Genomic DNA, 19,847 nt, shown 5'->3' with positions numbered 1-19,847 from the left:
GTCAAGAGTAGAAAGGATGGGAGAGAGACTGAGAGAGAGGACTCATGCATGCTAGAAATACTTTTTAATTGGACAAATTATGTTTTTGGTCCTGTAATTTGCACTTTTTTTAATTTTAGTTATGTTATGAGACTATTTATGTTTTTAGTCCAGTAATTTATAATATTTTCTAATTTCAGTCCTTTTCCCCCAAAATTGAAATATTCTTCCGGAAAATGCATAGCTGGCGGCTGGAATGCTGAGCTGTAATTTGAATTGGGGTTTTTTTATTTTTGGTGGCCTTTTCAAAGTCCACGTAAGTAAATAATATAATAGAAAAAATAAAACTAAATCCACATCACTTTGAAAAATAAATTCACAAACATATTCCAAATTTTTTTAACAAAAAGAGTACAACAATTATTTAAACATAAAAAATCAAACCCTGTCATTCTCCAAATCACGATACATTTCTCATCCATTAACCAAATTCCCCCAAACTTCTAAATCTAGTGTTCTCGCAGAAGTTGGAAGATCACGCCGGTCATGAATTAATTTGAAATATGAAGATGTCTTCAGCATATGAAACTGGTTCCATGTTCTGTAAGAGTGCGAAACGAGCGGTATTACGAACTTCTTGGGCAAATGATAACCCTGGTAGGAGGTTTCATGGGTGCATAGATTGGAAGGTGGTGGTGGTTTTGTTTCCTTTCATGTGTTTCTAAATTTTGACAGAAAGGTACAATAAATGTTCATTTCAATTTTGGTCTCTTTTTCTTTTACAGAAGGGTGGCTGTGACTTTTTTGCTTGGGAGGATCCACCAATGTGTTATAGAGCTATGGACATAATTCCAAGATTAAAACGGAAGATAAATGTGTTAGAAGAAGAAAATCGAAAAATGGCGAGGGAGAACACAACTTTGAAGTTGATTCTTGTGCTACCGTGGTTGATTTGGTTTGTTTTGTGGATGTTTTGATGGGTGATTTTGTTCACGCAGAAGATGAAGATTTTGAAGATTTTTATGTTTTGAAGATGCAAAGCTTCTACAATGTTTAGAAAATCTGCTTCTACCGTCACTTTGCTAATTTTCATGTGCTAATATGAAGCTTTTGAGATTTTATAGCAGTGTTGTAATCTATTTTGTTATTGTCAAGGTGAACATGTGATTAACATATTAAACTATGAATCAATGTATTATTGTTCTATGTATCAGTGCAAACATTTTCCTCATTGACAACCATTCAAAACCATGGTTTGATAATGTATCAGCAATGAAGAAAAAACGAAAAAGCAAAGCAAAGACAGTAAGAAATGATCATGAAGTGAGGAGGCAGCAACGAACAGTGACATGTAGCATTTGTGGTATTGAGGGTCACAATAAAAAAGGTTGTACTCGAACTGAACCAGTAAGACCAGTGAAATCCGAACAGTGTGTAATCTATTTTGTTATTGATGGAATATGTGAGGTTTGAACAATATTTAGTAATTCGATTCTTTTTATCAAAATTTTCTCAGATTAGATATGTGATATGTCGTACAAAATTTGCCTAATACGATTTATCAAAATAGTATGCTTTACATACTATTGTTATATACATATATGTGTGTATGTGTGTGTGATAATTATTATATTTATATTTATAATATTTAAAAGTTCATAGTGAGTGAAAGATTCTATAGTAAAAGAGGGTGTAGTAAATGCATGGTTGACAAATGTGCCTAAGATTATTTCAGGAACGAGAGGGACACTCCTGTTAAATTAAAGGACCCTTTTTAGTGCTTACTTAAATGACATTACCATTAAATAATTTGTGGTTCATTTCTAAAATAATGAACGATATTAATTCAGTAATCCCTATGACTTTGGATAAGAGATTATTTATGGTTGTATTTGAATTAATAAATTTAAATTTAATGATTTTAAATTCATAATAAAAAAATCAATTGATATTATATTTTAATTTGGAGTAATTTAAGTAGATTTCAAATCTACCTCAATATCAAAGTAGGCAAAAACTTGTATGAGACGGTCTCACGGATCTTATTTTGTGAGACGGATATCTTATTTGGCTCATCCATGAAAAATTATTACTTTTTATCCTAAGAGTATTATTTTTTATCGTGAATATCAGTAGGTTGACCCGTCTCACAGATAAAGATTCATGATACCGTCTCACAAGAGATCTACTCATCAAAGTAATTAAAACATTCATTCGGGTGTTTTTAAAATCTACATTCTCCAATCCAAACACAGATCACATTTTAATTTTATAATATATTATATATTCCCGATTTTCCTTTTTATTATTCAGGGAATATTTAATACAATTTCAAGGGGAACAAATTTTAATATAACCCCGAGTTGCTAAATTTTTCACATAAAATAAAATGAGATCTTTCATATCTTTTAATTTCTTAATTGTCACATTGAATTTAAGACATAATATTGGAAAATAAAAATTGTTCTTGTGGACATATTATTTTAATATATAGTTATATTGTTGAATGTGCATGTTTTATCATATATATAATATGATAGACATCACTACTATTAGTTATAAATTTGCTAGTAATATTTTTAACTTTTGGTATAGCGCAACTCGTTTGATTACACGAGTAATTAATAACATGTTAAAAATTATAAGAAACCATTAATATGCGTTATGAAAATCCAAGAGATAAAAATCTTAATGAGGAAACATGAGTATAAGTTTAGAATAATCAATTTTTATTTACAACTTTTGATATATCGAAACGCGTTTGATTACACGAATAATCAATAACAATCATGTTAAAATTCTAAGAAACTATTAATGTGCGTTCTGAAAGTCGAAGAGATAAAAATTTTAATGAAGAAAGGTGATAATAAATTTAGAATAATCAATTTTTATTTACAAATTTTGGTATATTGACTTCGAAACGTGTTTGATTACACGAATAATTAATAACAATCATGTTAAAAATTCTAAAAAACCATTAATATGCGTTCTGAAAATCAAAGAGATAATAATTTTAGCGAGGAATGATGAAAATAAGTTTAGAATAATCAATTTTTAATTTAGAATCATGCAAACGAAGTCCTATAGGGACATATATAATTAAGCACTGAGAGAGCTAGCTACTCGTCACATCTAAGATGATAAATATTGAAGATAACATATTTAATTGTTAGTCTTTTCGCATAAATATAGACTCATCCATTCCTCGATTTGTAGGATGAGATGTCGAAACGGGTTAGTGAGACGAGTTTCACAGAATATTTGACGAATTTCTCATCCTAGGCCACCTACTTTAGGTGGCAACACTAACTTAATTAATTATAAGTTAGAAAATTGTCCATTCAACCACACAAACCATCTATTTTATACGATGAACAGACCTATTTTATTCCGATTATAAATTCATCCCTACTAGTTCCAAAGGACAACTTTCCATGGTGACTATGCTAAAAAAATTCATTTAATTATGTTTCAATATTTTTGGGACAGCTTTCTCAAATTACAAATGTGAACATATTCTATTTAATCAAAAAACACCACAATGCCAAAAGATCCTCCAAATTAAATTTGGGGAGATTGATTCTTCAAAATGTGAGTCTTGTTCATACGAAGACAATTTACAGCTCTTGGAGTGTAATATTCTGCATAAAGAGCCAAATTCATAAAAAGAAATTAATCATACAATTAATTCAGAGATAATAACATCTATGAAATCATTTATTTAGTTGATGTGTATATTTGGATAAGGGATTTAAACGTGTTTCGAACTTCACACTCATATGAATACTTTCTACAAATTCGTAAAAGTATTAGCTCAAACATATTCGAGCAAGTCTCTTATGAGACGGTCTCACGAATCTTTATCTGTGAGACGGGTCAACCCTACCGATATTCACAATAAAAGTAATACTCTTAGCATAAAAAGTAATAATTTTTCATGGATGACTCAAATAAGAGATCTGTCTCACAAAATACGATCTGTGAGACCGTTCTCACACAAGTTGTTGACAACGTATTTTGATTTACACGTGTTTCGAACTAGAAACTCTCGTAATAGTATTAGGCTATTAGCTCAAACATATCTTCAACTGATTAAGACATCAATTTCTGGCTAAGCCAAATTAATTTATGGTTAAAGAAAAACTCAAATTTCCAAGAATTTAATTTATTGCACCTCGATTGCATTTAATTGCTTTGGAGATTGGTTTTTAATTTATTTCAGTTTGACAAAATCATGTATTTTGAATGAATTCAGGATGGGTCCAATTTTATTTTATTTTATTTTTATTTTTATAATAATATATCGCTAATGTAATCGTTTTTATATCTTTGTTACGAATGCACGGATTTTCAAAATAAAATTCCCCGAGTCATACGTGCAAATTTAATTTCCAAGAAAATGCCTGCCTGAAATAGCGGTCTCTCTGGCTAAACGTGTGCGCGCTTTAATAGATCAATCAATTATTTAATTTTTAAATCACATAAAATCACCCAAAAAATTATATACACATATTTAGATACGTTTATTTATTTTTAAATAGATAAAAAATTATTCAAAACAATAAAATCAATAACATGCTAAATCAATGTTTCCAAAAAAAATGATAAAGTAACAAAAATAAAGAAAAACGATCAAAATTTTAATTGCTTAATAAGTATTTAAATTAAAAACATTAGGGTTTTACTATTAAACTAAAATAATACTAAACTTTTTTTATTGATATAGTCATTTTATTTTATTTTCTTTTTTTTTTTTAACTGGTCTTGTTTGGGTTTCTCCGTCGCTTTCTTTTATTTCTAATGTAATTGTATCCAATTTAGTTTAATGAAATTATGTTAGCCTCTTAAAAAACATGGAATGTCCTACGATTTTAAATTGTATAAGGATTTATTCCACTAAAAATTTTCTTTTGTGAAATGATAATCCCTTGTAAAAAATAAAAGGCGCATATCCTTTTTTTTTTTTTTTTTTTAAGAAAAAGCTCAAAAGCCTCAACTTTATAATTTAGATGTGCATGATTTTAATATATTAAAGACAATGTGTGATTCACATTTAATATGTTTGAGTGTATGTGCGGAAATTTTCATTAAAACCATATAACAAATGTTTTACAGTTGTAATAGTTTTTAGAACATGAAACTATAAAATAATCAAATAAATAAAATTAAAATACTACAACTTGACTAAAAAATAAAATAACAAATATATTGCAATTTATATTATTTGTACTAATTAGATTTTGAATTATATGCAGAAAATATGATAAAAAAAAATTATGTTGTGTATGACAAATATATTTAAAATCATATTCATATTTTTTTAAAGGTCTGTGAACATTTTTTAAAAGAAGTTAAACAATAATTTATATATATAAAAAACAATTAGCTCTTTTGATATTCATAAAGATTTGGAATAAGTATATCGTGAGACGGTCTAATGAATCTTTATCTGTGAGATGAGTCAACTCAACCGATATTCACAATAAAAAGTAATACTCTTAGCATAAAAAGTAATATTTTTCATGGATGACCCAAATAAGAGATCCGTCTCATAAAATACGACCCGTGAGATCGTTTTACATTGACTTTTTGTCAACTATTTGTATGCAATTTACTTTTTTTTTAATAAAAAAACTAATGTTTATATTAGGAAATTGGGAAAATAAATGCAGTCAAACTATTTTTGACAAACAGACTCTCTCAAATTTGTATTTGTTAGCCCGTCCTTTTCTTCCGTCGACTCCCATAAATATACAATCAATTGAGATTTATAGGTTCGATCTATTCTGTTTCTGCAACCGAGAGAGATCGGCTATGTCATTTGCTGCTCTAGTTTCTCTCAAACAGACTCTCGAACAAATCTTGCTGCAGCCATATCAGTATTCGAGACCTTTCGAGAAGCAACGTATCGAGGATTTCCATTCAAAACTTGAATACTTGCTGGATTTTCTTGAAAATACACCCCTTGAAATCGATGAAAGAACAAATTCTTTCGAAATAAAAATCACAGATTCTGCCTACCGAGCACATGATTTCTTTGATCTCCATCAAACCAATCTGTTGGGTCCGGTTAATATAACTCAATTCAAGATTCATGCAATAAACTCTCTCCGAACATACATCGCTGCAATAAATGATATACCAGAGCTAGTTTGTCAGCACGAGTTCGCCCTCAGTCGCATCTCTCAACTAGAAAAAGACGACTTCCAAAACATGGAGGAGGAGTTCGATTCCATATTGGAAGATGCTGGAAAGATAAAAGAACTACCAGGGCTACTCATGGTGGAAGAAAGTGATTTCCGAGCTTCAAATTCTTCAAGTTCAGGTTCGTCAAAACTAGGTTCGAGTAGCAAGAATCCGATAGTGGGATTTGAGGAACAATTGGTGCAAATTAAGGATCGGCTTACCGGGGAACCGGACAAGCTAAATATCCTCCTCTCATTAGTAGGAATGGGAGGTATTGGTAAGACAACTCTTGCTACGAATGTTTATAAGGATCCGTGTGTTGCATGTCACTTCGACATTCGTATTTGGGTTACTGTATCTCAGTCATATAGTACGCGAGAAATCATGTTACATGTCCTAGATTCGATGGACAAATTGACAGATAAAATTCGAGGAGAGACTGAGGATCGGTTGGTTGTTTGCATACACAAAGCCTTGAAGGATAAGAGGTATCTTGTGATCATAGATGATATATGGGATACTAGAGCTTGGGATTTATTGAAATTCTCATTTCCAAATGACAATAATGGAAGTCGGATCATTTTAACGACTAGACTGCGGGATGTGGCTACTTATGCTGAATCCTCTGAAACCTATGAGATTCCTCTTTTAAGTACTGAACAATGTTGGACTCTGCTTTGTGCTAAGGTTTTTCGTGGTGAATCTTGTCCTTCCGAGTTACAAGAAATGGGGATGAAAATCGCACAAAATTGTGGAGGCCTGCCTCTTTCTGTCGTGGTGATTGGTGGGCTTCTCTCCCAGGTGAAAATGACACAAGATGAATGGAGAAAGGTTGCAGCAAATGTAAGTTCACTTGTGTCTTCAAGTGGTGATCAATGTTCAGAGACATTAAGGTTGAGTTACAAGTACTTGCCTCATCGTTTGAAGGCTTGCTTTCTTTATATGGGCGTTTTTCCAGAAGATTATGAGATCCCGGCTTCAAAACTAGCAAATTTATGGGCTGCAGAGGGATTCTTGAAACAAGATCGACTCAAATGCTTGGAAGAGGTGGCCGAGAGGTGTTTAGAAGAGCTCGTTGAAAGAAGCTTGATTTTACCTTATAAACGAAACTATGACGGTAAGATCAAAACATGCAAAATTCATGATCTTCTACGACATTTTTGTGTCAAAGAAGCGAACAAGGAGAATTTTCTGTACGTGGCAAAAAGCTACGCAAATGTGTTACCATACATTTCACACAGTCAGCGCCGTACAATCATTCATCCGACGACACTCAAGGGTCGTGCTGATTTTTTATACTCCACACCTTCACTTTCATATGCCCGTTTGTTCATAATCCTAGGAAAACACGATTTGTCCTCGCCTCTTTTTCTAAAGTTTAGACTACTCAGGACACTAGATGCTAGCCGGGTAAGCTTTCTTGAATTCCCATTAGAAATCTTAGAACTTTCGAACCTGCGGTACATTGCTTTCAAGTACAAAGGGAACATACCCGGATCTATATCCAAGCTCTTGAATCTTCAAACTTTGATTATTCATCAAGATTATCGATTGTTCGAAAGAAAGGTCGAATCTTATTTACCCGTAGAGATATGGGACATGCTTCATTTGAGACACGTCCATTTCTTGCAAATTTCTTATCTTGATCCAGCTGATGCACCACTGATTCTCAAGGATCTACGGACTCTTTCAGGAATAAGGAATTTGAAATTCACTGTGGATATGTTAAATAGAATTTCAAACATCAGGAAACTAGAAATTACATACGATCCTCTCAGTTGGGAAAAAGGATTTTTGTACTATCACCTTGAGAATCTTGTCCATCTAGACCAACTCACAACATTAACAATCAATTTATGGGTGATATTTGGTTCGAACATGACCTCGGGGCTAAAGTATTCGTTCCCTCCATCACTTGAAAAGTTGAGTTTAAGAGGATGTGAGATCCCCTGGCACAATCTGTCTATTATTGGTTCGTTGCCCAATCTTCAAGTGCTGAAACTGAGAGAACATGCTTGTCAAGGTCCGAAGTGGGAAGCCGCATGAAGGCGAGTTCTGTAAACTAGAAATGTTGGTACTTGAAGAACTAGACTTGATGAATTGGAGAGCTGATTCTGAACATTTTCCGAGGATGCAGCGGCTAGTTATTCGAAATTGTCGGAACTTGGTGGAGAATCCCGTCTGGGATCGGGGAAATTTCGACGCTCACTAGGATTGAGGTGGATAATTGTCGTGAATCTGTAGTGGTTTCAGCAAAAGAGATATTGGGGATGCAAGAGAGCTTAGGAAATGATGGGTTTCAAGTAGTTTGCTCTATGTTCGGGAATATGTACTTCAATGGCTCTGTCATGAAGCAGAAACACTGGGATATGTTGGGGCCAAAAAATCCTGTACTGCATGGACACGCAGATCCCTGAGCAACCATAGTTCTAAATTTTAACTAATCAGTTTCTAAATTAAATATGTAGTTTCTATTTGGATTGCGTTGTTATTCATCTTTAGAGTAACAAAGTGAGAGTTTAATTTATTTGGCATGACGCGTTGAATTCTTTGTACTTTAACGATAGTCGTCTTCCAAAATACAACGACCACTATTTTCTAGATATTTATACTGCCAATCTCAAAATTTTCAAGTCACAAAATATTTATATCTTCAGCAAGTCATTTAATACGAAAAAAATACATCTCTTACTCTTTCAGCTTTAATTTTTTTAATTGGAACTACCATGTAAACGATTTGACATATAAATAAGTTGAAAAGGTCTTTTGCCAAAAACATAGAAATGGATAAAAGCAGATCCTACTCCCGCGTTTGCAGACGTCATTTGAGTTCTCAGAGTCTTTCTTCAGAAGTTGTTGCTGTTGACTTATAAATGAAACGACACTGGGTTAGGTAAATTCAATAAACTATAAGAAATATGTAAGTTATATAATGTATTTTAATTCATAGTGTTTGGATTCCAGGCTATTGATGATGTGTTATAAGATGCATGTGGGAAGCTCTTATCTTTATCGCATTTGATAAGCAGCCTGTTATTGGGTAGAGGAGATAGGATACCAGCCATGGCATATGCAGCTCTGAATTCTTTTGCTATGACGCTTGATCAATACTTGCAAAACCCAGATCCCTATTCAAATATTCATGTTGAGAAGAGACTTATTGAATCTCTCCTTCAAAAAATTGAGTTCTTGCTAGTGTTGTTAAAAGATTCATCTGATAAAAGCAGTGAAAAGCTGACATATTTGGAGAAAAGAATAAGAGATGCAGCCTATGAAGCTGAAGATATCATAGATTTGCAACTAATCAATCATTCTCCTTCGACACGATGCTCTTCTTTCTGGATTAAGGCAATAAATTGTCTCTTGCCACTGTTTTCTGTGCTCAAAAAAGATGTCCCTGAGCTCGAGAGTTACGAGAAGGAGATGAAGCTCAGGGAATGCGTTCTTAAGCTGGAGAATGAAGACATGAGGAATATCGTTGAGGAATTTGATTCCATAACGGAGGAGGTGAAAACGTTTAGAGACGAAATGGGCTCTGACGTCCTAGAAGAAGTTGATTCCGCAATGGAACATGTGCCAAAGATTGACAAATTTGGCCTATATGATTTGCAGTCTAGGAGTTCTCTGCGGGCATGTGGATCAAAACGTGCTCCCAATCCCTATAATTTAGTGGTGGGATTTTCTGATGACTTGATGAAAATTAAGAATCACCTAACTGAAGATTCTTCCAAGCTCGAAGTCATCTCAATAGTTGGGATGGGGGGAATTGGTAAGACCACTCTTGTAACAAGTGTTTACAATGATCAGTATATCATCTATCATTTTGATATGCGGGCATGGGTCACTGTATCTCAGTCATATCATACTCGAAACATCTTGCTGGGTATACTGGGTTCGGTGACAAGGTTGACAGATAACATAGATGATGAGACAGATGATCAACTAGGTGATCGTCTCTACAAAACTTTAATAGGTATGAGGTATCTCATTGTTATAGATGATATATGGTCTATTCATGCTTGGGAATACATGAAAAGGATATTTCCAGATGACAATTCCGGAAGCCGAATCATCTTGACAACTCGGCTTGCTGAAATTGCTGCATATGCCAGCTCTTCCGGATCTATTCATCAGATGTCTCTCTTAAACATAGACAATAGTTGGAGTCTACTTTGTTTTAAGATTTTCGGTGAACAACCTTGTCCTTGGAAATTGAGAGAAATTGGGGAGAAAATTGCATTGAAATGCAAAGGACTTCCCCTTTCACTTGTGGTGATCGGTGGACTACTATCCAAGACAAATATGACACGAGGAGCGTGGCATGAGATTGCACGGAATGTAACTTCAATTGTGACTTCAAGTGATCAATGCTTGGAGATACTGAAATTGAGTTACAACTACTTGCCTCAACATTTGAAGGCTTGCTTTCTATATATGGGTGTTTTTCCTGAAGATTATGGGATCTTGGCTTCCCAACTCACCAAGTTATGGATTTCAGAGGGTTTCATAAAACAAGATCCTTGTGGAAGTTTGGAAGTGGTCGCAGAGCGGTGTTTGGAGGAACTTGTCAAAAGGGGTATGGTTTTAGTGTCTAAGCATGATTCTGAAGGCAAAATCAAATTGTGCATGGTCCATGACCTCTTACGTGATATCTGTGTGACAGAAGCAAACAAGGAGAAGTTTCTACATGTGACGGAATGGTATGTCAATATATTTCCAGAAAGTTCATATAGTCAACGACGAATAAGCATTCATCGCAACAATATGAGTAACTATCTTTTTAGATCCACGCCGTCAATTGCATTTAACCGTTCCCTTATATTTATTGGACAACACAATATTTCCTCAAATGTTTTCTTAAAGTTCAAGCTACTAAGGGTTCTGGATGCTATTAAAGTACACTTTTATAAATTTCCTTCAGAGATTCTGGAACTTTCGAATCTGCGGTACGTTGCTTTGAGTTTGAGGTACAAGGGGGATATACCCGCATCCATATCTACACTCTGGAAACTAGAAACACTAATTATTTGTCAGGAATTTGATATGTTAAGGTTTAAAGATATACCAGTGGAAATTTGGAAAATGCAACACTTAAGGCATGTAGAGTTAACAAATGCTTGTTTTCTCGATCCCGTTGGTGCACAATTTGATATCAATGAGAAACTTGTAAGCCTTTCGTGCTTACACACATTGGTAGGAATTATGAATTTGAGATTCACTGATAATATGTTGAAAAGGATTCAGAACGTTGAGAAACTGGTAGTTTCATATGTGCCTTCTGTCTGTTTGGGAGAAGGGTGGGCAGAGTGTCATTTTGAGAATATGATCAATCTACATCATCTCAAAACTTTGAAATTCCAAGTATACCCTTCCGTTTTTATCATCAGCTCCTGTCCAGCATTGACGTTGAAGCTTGCATTCCCACGGACTCTTAAAATACTGACTTTAAGTGGATGTGCAATGCCTTGGCATGATTTGACAATTGTTGGTTCATTACCCCATCTTGAAGTACTTAAATTGAGAGATCATGCATGCTTGGGGCCAGAGTGGGAACCAAACGAAGGGGAATTCTGTCGACTAAAACATTTGGTTCTCGAAGGTACAAACTTGAAGCACTGGAAAGCTGATCATGAAAGCTTTCCACACCTTCAGCGCCTCATTCTTCGGATGTGCTATGAGTTGGTCGAGATACCTAGTGGGATGGGAGAAAGTCCAACTCTTTCTGTGATTGAGTTGTTTGATTGCAAAGATTCTGCCTTGACTTCAGCACAACAAATACTAGAGATGCAGCAGAGCTTGGGAAATGATGATTTTCGAGTTGTGGTCAATTCGAAATGGAAAGATAATAGTTCAATTCGCTTTCTTGGTCCAAAGGTAGAATTCTCTCTTGTCTCAGTTTGGTGAAATACGTCAAATAAAGTCTATCGAGAAAACCAACTTTATCAAGTTCATTTCCTCAAACTCTTGGTAAAAGCTTCCTTGATATGTAGTGAACTTTGACCAATTTGAATGAAGATACTTTTACTTTCAGGTTTAAAGGAATTAAGCTATGTAGAAAGCAATCACCTTCATGTGAAACATTGCGAAAACACTTGTAGAGGCCTAAATCATTTCAGATATCAAAATCCAATCTTTGCTGACTTTTAGGCTTGTTTCTCATTATTGCAGTTTTATCAGTACAGGACCCGTGGATAAAAGGAGATTGATCTCTTGTAATGAACTCTCTGAAATTGATAATGACCATCTTTTGACTTGCAATTTGTAGAGTTTCAAGACTCAGAATTATAATAACAGAGACTGTGAGTTGTTGGTTGAGGAAGAATAAAGGAGCTATGTTTTATCCAGAGGAGTAAGGTAGAATGGGTTAGAAAGTTTGCCAGAATTTTATATTTTTGGTTGCGAGATTGTTAGAATTTGTATATTTTGGAATTGTTTTCTTAATATTTCAGTGGACTTGCAAGGATTTGTTTAGATTCGTTTTCTTCAACTTCTTTTCAATTCGGATGATCATGATTTTTAAATAATTTTTTAAGCTTCCTATAAATACTCAATTATTCTTGATATATTAGACTGTTCTTCTGTATTTATACTTTGACGTTATATATATACACACACACACACACTCTTGTTAAAAATTAAATTTGAAAAAATAAAAAACCAAATCTAATTATAAAAATCTTATTAGAAGGATTGTTATAAGAAAATAAAAGTATTTCGAGGATTTTGAAAAACAGTCATTATTTGTCTCTATTAAACCTAACTATAATATATATAATATAAAATTATATTATTATTATATGATTTTAGAATTTTATAGATATTTCACGCACTTATTAAAATTCACACATATCTTATTTGATATAAGGTAAAAGCTTGTGTTTGACGGTCTCACGGATCGTATTTTATGAGACATATATCTTATTTGGTTCATCCATGAAAAAATATTACTTTTTAGGCTAAGAGTATTACTTTTTATTGTGAATATCGATAGAGTTGACTCGTCTCACAGATATGATATTTAAAATAATATTTTTCTTTCATAAAATACTAAAAAAAAAATCAAATATAGACTTGAAATTTTAGCAGTGTTAAAAAGACAGTTCTATAATTTAACAATGTCCAGATTCAATTACATCTTTGACAATTATATTTCCATATGTTTTTTTTTAATTAATTAATTTCGTTGTGAAATTATTTAAATAGAAACTATTAAAAATAGGTGATTGAGAAGTGGGGTCCATGTTTACTTGCTGTATAAAGTAAGAAAGCAATGTGCGTTTCAGTTGAAGAACTTTCCAGAAATCGAGTGGATAACGGGAAACCACCGTTGAATTTCCACTCCACTTCAGCTACCGCCGGCGCTAGTGCGATGTCGTTTTGAGGCTTCAGCCGAGCCACGATGAGTTTTAGTTTCAGTTCCTCCGACGTTTCCTCTCTCGCCGTTTCCAAGTGGAAGTTATCTCAAATCTTCGGCGATAAACTTCCCGGGGAAGAAGTGCAAAATAGTAATTTTACTCCTTTTCATCCAGCTTTCTTCAAAAACTTGTTTTTAATATTATCACTGTCTAATGTTGCCGATTTTTTGTGCATTTTCAGTTGATATTATAACTGCAGTTCAATTCGACAAGAGTGGTAATCACCTTGCTGTAGGCGATCGCGGTGGTCGGGTCGTAATTTTCGAGAAATCAGATGGTAAAGAGGTGTGGAGTTTTTCCTTTTTTTTTTGGTCTGTTTTATTTTGTAAGGAAGTTTTGGTAGTTAACGACTGTAGTACAATTATGCAGGCATGATTTATTTTGGTGCTGTTTAAAGCGATGATATTGATTGATGTGGCATAATGTTGACGACTTGTGTGAAATGTTTTATTTAATCCAAGTTACTCTCTTGCTAGAAATTTTTTTTTGGTTGAACACACAGAGTGATTACATGAGAAATTGGAGTCATCTTTGGATAGCAAAAGTTTCTGAATTTGTAAAAACTATGAAAAAAGCATGCTGCTTTGAAGACATTGTTGGTTTCATAGTCGCTAATTAATTGTTCTCACTGGTAATGCAGGAGTCACTAAAAGGCACTTCACGGGAGGAGTTTGAGAAAACTGATTTTGTTGTTTCGCGGTATCCAAAATTTCGATATAAAACTGAGTTCCAAAGTCATGAGCCAGAGGTATGTTCCATAACTTGTAATCTATTAAACAATTAATGTATTGGAATGCTTATTTTTGGTGATGTTGATTTAACACTGAATTTTTTGACTATGCATGTTTTACAGTTTGACTATTTAAAGAGCATTGAAATTGAAGAAAAGATCAAGGAAATCAGGTGGTGTATGATACCTAATGGCTCATTAACTGGTGCTGTAAAGTTCCAATCTTGATTCTCTAAAGATCTGTTCTGAATTGTAATGAGTTTAAAAAAATTTAATCTTGTGAGAACCCTGAAATGAGTAAGTCTTAACGAACTGAGAACTTCCACTGTCATCTTTTGTTGATATAATGAGGTATAAGATAATGGTGAGTTACTTCAGATTCTCAATGCCTTTGAAACTAGTGTAGTAATTTCCTGTCAGCTCAATTGACCAGCATCGTAGAGTGGCAGCTACAGTGAGTTGCCTGTTGATATTCATTTGGTGTTTTTTGTCCTTTCCTGCCATTTTGTTAATTCATGCCTAAAGGCAGGTCAAGGAACATAGAGTAAAGCAAGTAAAAAAAATGGATATCAGCCAGCACATATCTTCAGAGAATTCTCTGTTGGGTGAAAGAAGCTTTATTAATGGGGAAAGTGAATATATTGCCAATGGCCATTCTTTGGAACGGAAAGAGAACACGGTGAATGGTGTATCATCGTTCAATGGAGTACATGCCAAGGTATATGTTAGTCTCAATTTGGCATCTGATCGTCTCAATAAAAGTATTCATCATAGGATGTGTGGTTTATATATAGTTTGTGTCGTTTCTAGCTAGCATGCTTGGCAGATTCTACTCGTGCGATGTGTCGAAAAGTTCATGCGCATGCTCATGATTTCAATATGAACTCCGTCTCAATCAATAGGTATACTCTTTAGCCTTTGTCTTTCTAGAAACCTTTTTTGTGTTTTCTATTTTAATTTGGCATTTGTTAAACTATGTATCTAGTGTGTTGATGTAGCGTAAGCCTATAATAACAAGGGATTTACCTATTGATCCAGGAAAACTATCTTTAGTAATCATAACCATGCTCGTATTTATAGAATGGACTTACAATAATTAAATCCGGGAAAATTTTCTGAAATTTGTTGTAGCATTATTGAAACAACAAATCTTAATGGCTATTGAGTTTCTCTTATTGTTTTACAGTGATGGGGAGACATTTATTTCAGCAGATGACCTAAGAATAAATTTGTGGAACCTTGAAATTAGTAAACAGTGTTTCAATATCATTGACACGAAACCTGAAAATATGGAAGCTCTTACAGGTATTTTTTAGACTCTGTCTTCATTTATCTTGTCATTTTTTAAGTAGAGTAGCCTGGATTAATAGGAGTGAGGAAGATTTCATTTCTAAGTGTTCCTTCTTGTTTTATTGGAGCAATGGTTTACAAACATATTCCCAGGAAAAACCAAGGAATTATGGGCATTGACTATTCTCACGGCATTTGCCAACTAGGAGGACTAATTTGATCTTCTTGTGATATTTGTTTAGAGGTGATCACTTCAGCAGAATTCCATCCATATCACTGCAATCTGATGGCTTACAGCAGTTCGAGGGGATTTATTCGGCTTGTGGACATGAGGTTATCAGCATTATGTGATCACAGCGCAAAGATGTGAGTTGTTGTCGTTCTGCTTAATATTTTGTTATTGTGACTATAACAGTTGTAGCTTTACGTTTGATAACATTTGAATGTAATTTCATAGATTGAAAGAGGAGTCCCACGGACCAAAATCATTCTTCACAGAGATTATTGCAGCGATAACTGACTTAAAGTTCGCAAATGGTGGAAGGCATATTTTATGCCGCGATTTTATGAATCTGAAAGTAAGTCTTCCCCTTCTATATGGCTCAGGACTGAGATTCAGCCACACTTTTAATTTGGTTTAATGTTTTGCTTGCTTTTTCCTCATTAAGAGTTTATGCCTTCCCATAATGATTCCACCCGGTGAGCTTGGATTGACATATCATGAAATTTGTATTTTTTTTCCCTCTATTACCAGAGTAGTGTTTATCTCATTTCCTTATTTCAAGTCTGTGTTTGGATGTTGCCTCTTCCTCTCTCCTTCTGTTTAATTGTAAAATTCAAAGTAAATAAACGGTTTGCATTAAAAAATGTTATATTTTGTTGATATTTGCATCTCACCTTTCCTTCTCTGTTTTGTGTAAGCTTTGGGATGTGCGGATGGATACCCGCCCGGTGGCTACATATAGGATTCATGAGCGCCTGAGGCCTAAGGTGTGTGTCTGCTGAATGATTCAAAACCTTTTCTCTTCTCAGTTTATGTTGTTTCATTGTTTGAGTGATTAAAATGCTATAATCCTTCTATTAAATTTTTTAGCCTCTAATTTATAAATAAAATGGCAGACTAATTTTTAATCAACGTGTCTGGTAGATATGAACACTTGCTAATACAAGGATGTACATGGTTACCTTATTTCAGCTGTATCTTTTAGTATCATTGATGATTTATATCTAGCAGAATATAAAATAAATACAAAATTAGACTGTCGGAGATAATGATTTGTGATGTCATTGGCAGGCAATTTGCTTCAATAATCTTCCATCGATTGAATTCTCATGAGCTTTGTGAGGGTTCTAAAACCCAACACTTGGTACATTTTACACCAGAATTGTGTCATGCTAAAACACTAGTTTTGCATGTAGATTCAAATGTAACGACTGAGCTATAATTTTTATTTATGCGAAAGGAAATTTTTTTTCTATTTTCCTTCTGTTGTTGCTCTTGACGGTTATATACAATTGTTATTTTCTCCATCTTTCACTGATGCATCACTGTACGAATTTTACAGTTGTGTGATGTGTATAATAATGATGCAATTTTTGACAAATTTGACTGCTGTCTTGCCGGAGACAGGCTTAACTTTGCAACCGGATCATACAGGTTAGCCTTTCTGGCTGAAACATATGTTCCAGTCTGTTTGTTTTCCATCATACTGTGTTTCTATGCTCACTATAAATTAATGATTCTTTATTAGCAATCATCTGCGCATATTTTCATATGGTATTGGAAGTGAAGAAGGTACAACCATAGAAGTTGGCAAAAATCCAAATAGGTATCTCACTATACTCTCCCCAAATTCTATTTGCTTTTTTCCAGAAAAAAACTTGCTCTTGTTTTCCAGTCAGTACATGGTTTGTGCTATGCATGAAATTATACCTTATTGAAAGGCGTATAATAAACTTCATGAGGAATCTTGAATGGTTCCTAATTTATCATTTGTTCATTGTCGTGTTTTCCTTCGTTTGGCTTTTATTTGTGAAATGTTAATCACAAAATCACGAAGTTTTAGATCCAAATCTGTTCTATTGGATCCTTTTTGGTGGAAAAACATGACCTCTCACTTTCAAGAAAGAAACAATTGAAGCAATCAAGCATCCTACTGAATCAGCAAACATGTCTAACGTTGACCAACTCACGGCAGAAACTTGAGCAACGCCTCTGTAAAAATGTAAAATAACAGAAGTTCAGAGATTATAAGCATATTCATGTCACCGGAAGACAATTTTTTGTGACTGATCATGTTATATTTCCCTAAACGTGAATTCTTGTTGCTATAGGTCCAAACTATATCTGGTATTTTGCATGGTGTGTCCACTTTATTTTTCTTAGTATCATAGTAATATGTATATTTGGGATGAGGACTATGCAAGTTTTGTCCCCTATTACTTCTGCTATCAAAACCCCATCGTAAATTACTATTGATTATAAGCTCGTGATACATTTTTAAAAAGAACCATATTTTGTTGCAGGAAATCGCTTCTCCAACCTTCGTCAAGACTCCGACGATCATCATTAAGCAACTTGACCAGAGGATTTTCGAGAGAAGGTGCTATATCTTCTCTTGTTCGGGTCCTTTTCGCACTGTCATTTTCTTTAATCCGTTCTAACAGTAAACAAAAGTGAAATTATCTCTTCGCGACTAGAACCAAACCAAGAAGTTGCGGTTCGGTTCAAGTTCTTCAAGATAAAATTCGAAACAGAAACTGTACATTCATATTTAGTTCACGGTCCCAATATATGTTGGCAATTTAATTTTAATTTAAATTGTTTGATTTATTTATATTAAGATCAAGTATTAATATTTTAAATATTAAAATAAAATATCAATATTTTATATTAAAGATTATTGAATGATTAAAACTAATTAATTTCATTAAATTGCGCTCTTGACCTTGAGCTGATTGAGATTGCTCTTGACACGATTGGGCTAGTGCAGGAAGTAACGAGTTTGGTTTTGATTTCAATTCCAAGTTGCTGCATATGGCGTGGAATCCCACAACCAACTTGATTGCTTGTGCTGCCGGAAACACCTTACTCATGTATCATCACGCCTGATGTAAATAGATTTTCTAGGATTTGCCTATTTCGATTGTTGGCCGACCTCGATTAAATTATAGGCCTCAGGAACTCTGTAGGAAGCATCATGAGGAAATTATAAATTTTCGTGTATTACTTTTCTCATCATGTAATCAAGCCTCTACAATTTTTGGATCTGCCCCCACCCCGTCTCCATTGTTAGACGGTCCCAACCCTGCATGCCGCAACTGTACATCAATCGACTTTTAGTGGATTCTATAAAATCGTCACGTTTGGTGTTTGATTTTGTAACTAGTTAGGCATGTTCAAGTTGTTTTGTTACTTGCGAAGCTATTAGTTTCTTTCATTTAAGTAGAGAAGGTGATCTTATCTGTGAGTTCATGAGTCGAAATTAAGGAGAAACGCACCTGTAATGTCCAGCATTTAGTTAATTTCTGCGACTTCATTTTCTTCTCCGAAAATGAGTGATGAACTGCTACGTTTACAATCTTCAAAAAATGAATTCAAGAATTTCTTCCCCAGAAGAGCAGATTTATTACAACGATCTTACAAAAAATAATAACAATAAGAAGTAATAATAACAATAAGAAGTAAGATTACCCATAAAAAATTGCATAAAACATATTCGATGTAATACAATCAGAGTTATATTCTATATGCAGAAACAACAATTTGCATAAGCGGATATGAGAACAGAAACTAACTATCTCGAATCCAAAACTCTATTTCAAGGTAACTCTATTTTAAAATCGTGCAGTTTCTGCACCAAATGCAATATTAATCTCCAACTCATCTACTTCAAATCTTACACTAAAAAAATATTTTCGGAATATTCTTTTTTATTTGATTTATTTAATTTTTATTCACTGATATATGAATTTTGACTGGTAGATACGTTTGGACTGGTAGGTGAGTTTGGACTGATAAATAAGTTTAGACTGGATCCATTTAAAATTTTAAAAAAAATATGATCTATTTAAAATTTAATTAAATAAAAGGTGGGTCGAGGTAAGTGGGTCACAAGAGCTCGACCCACTCTTTTTTTTTTTTTTTTTTTTAAGGTGAGTGGGTGGAGCTCTTAATTTTTTTTTTTTAAGTGTTGCTCGATCCACTCACTTTTTCTCACTTTTTTAAAAAAAAGTCACAGGAGCTC

At 33.8% G+C, this 19,847-nt stretch overlaps 3 protein-coding genes across 4 annotated transcripts; all 3 read left to right on the top strand.

Annotated features, from left to right (window-relative positions):
* Window positions 1–5,772: 5,772 nt before the first annotated feature.
* On the top strand, window positions 5,773–8,821 carry LOC142540827 (putative late blight resistance protein homolog R1A-10). Its single transcript, XM_075647234.1, has one exon. It carries the CDS (start codon window positions 5,794–5,796, stop codon window positions 8,209–8,211), a length of 2,418 nt encoding a protein of 805 aa, XP_075503349.1. The 5' UTR covers window positions 5,773–5,793; the 3' UTR covers window positions 8,212–8,821.
* Window positions 8,822–8,850: 29 nt separating this feature from the next.
* On the top strand, window positions 8,851–12,636 carry LOC142540826 (putative late blight resistance protein homolog R1A-3). The gene is made up of 3 exons (XM_075647233.1): window positions 8,851–9,058; window positions 9,130–12,039; window positions 12,334–12,636. The coding sequence occupies exons 2-3, from the start codon at window positions 9,229–9,231 to the stop codon at window positions 12,358–12,360; spliced, it is 2,838 nt and encodes a 945-aa protein (XP_075503348.1). The 5' UTR covers window positions 8,851–9,058; window positions 9,130–9,228; the 3' UTR covers window positions 12,361–12,636.
* Window positions 12,637–13,453: 817 nt separating this feature from the next.
* LOC142540825 (serine/threonine protein phosphatase 2A 55 kDa regulatory subunit B beta isoform-like) lies at window positions 13,454–18,972 on the top strand. 2 transcript variants are annotated; one of them, XM_075647232.1, is made up of 14 exons: window positions 13,454–13,670; window positions 13,762–13,865; window positions 14,221–14,328; window positions 14,434–14,483; window positions 14,836–15,028; window positions 15,121–15,212; window positions 15,497–15,615; window positions 15,843–15,966; window positions 16,058–16,178; window positions 16,522–16,590; window positions 17,166–17,257; window positions 17,352–17,429; window positions 18,127–18,203; window positions 18,594–18,972. In XM_075647232.1, exons 1-14 carry the CDS (start codon window positions 13,565–13,567, stop codon window positions 18,710–18,712), a joined length of 1,452 nt encoding a protein of 483 aa, XP_075503347.1. In that variant the 5' UTR covers window positions 13,454–13,564; the 3' UTR covers window positions 18,713–18,972. The 2 variants fall into 2 exon arrangements, with proteins under 2 accessions (XP_075503347.1, XP_075503346.1); XM_075647231.1 differs by having other exon boundaries at window positions 14,434–14,520; window positions 14,840–15,028.
* Window positions 18,973–19,847: the final 875 nt, after the last annotated feature.

This window comes from Primulina tabacum, chromosome 3 (genome assembly GCF_025594145.1).
Source record: "Primulina tabacum isolate GXHZ01 chromosome 3, ASM2559414v2, whole genome shotgun sequence".
Lineage (NCBI taxonomy): Eukaryota > Viridiplantae > Streptophyta > Magnoliopsida > Lamiales > Gesneriaceae > Primulina > Primulina tabacum.
Note: the sequence above shows the minus strand (reverse complement) of the source record. Positions and strands in the feature narration are given on the sequence as shown.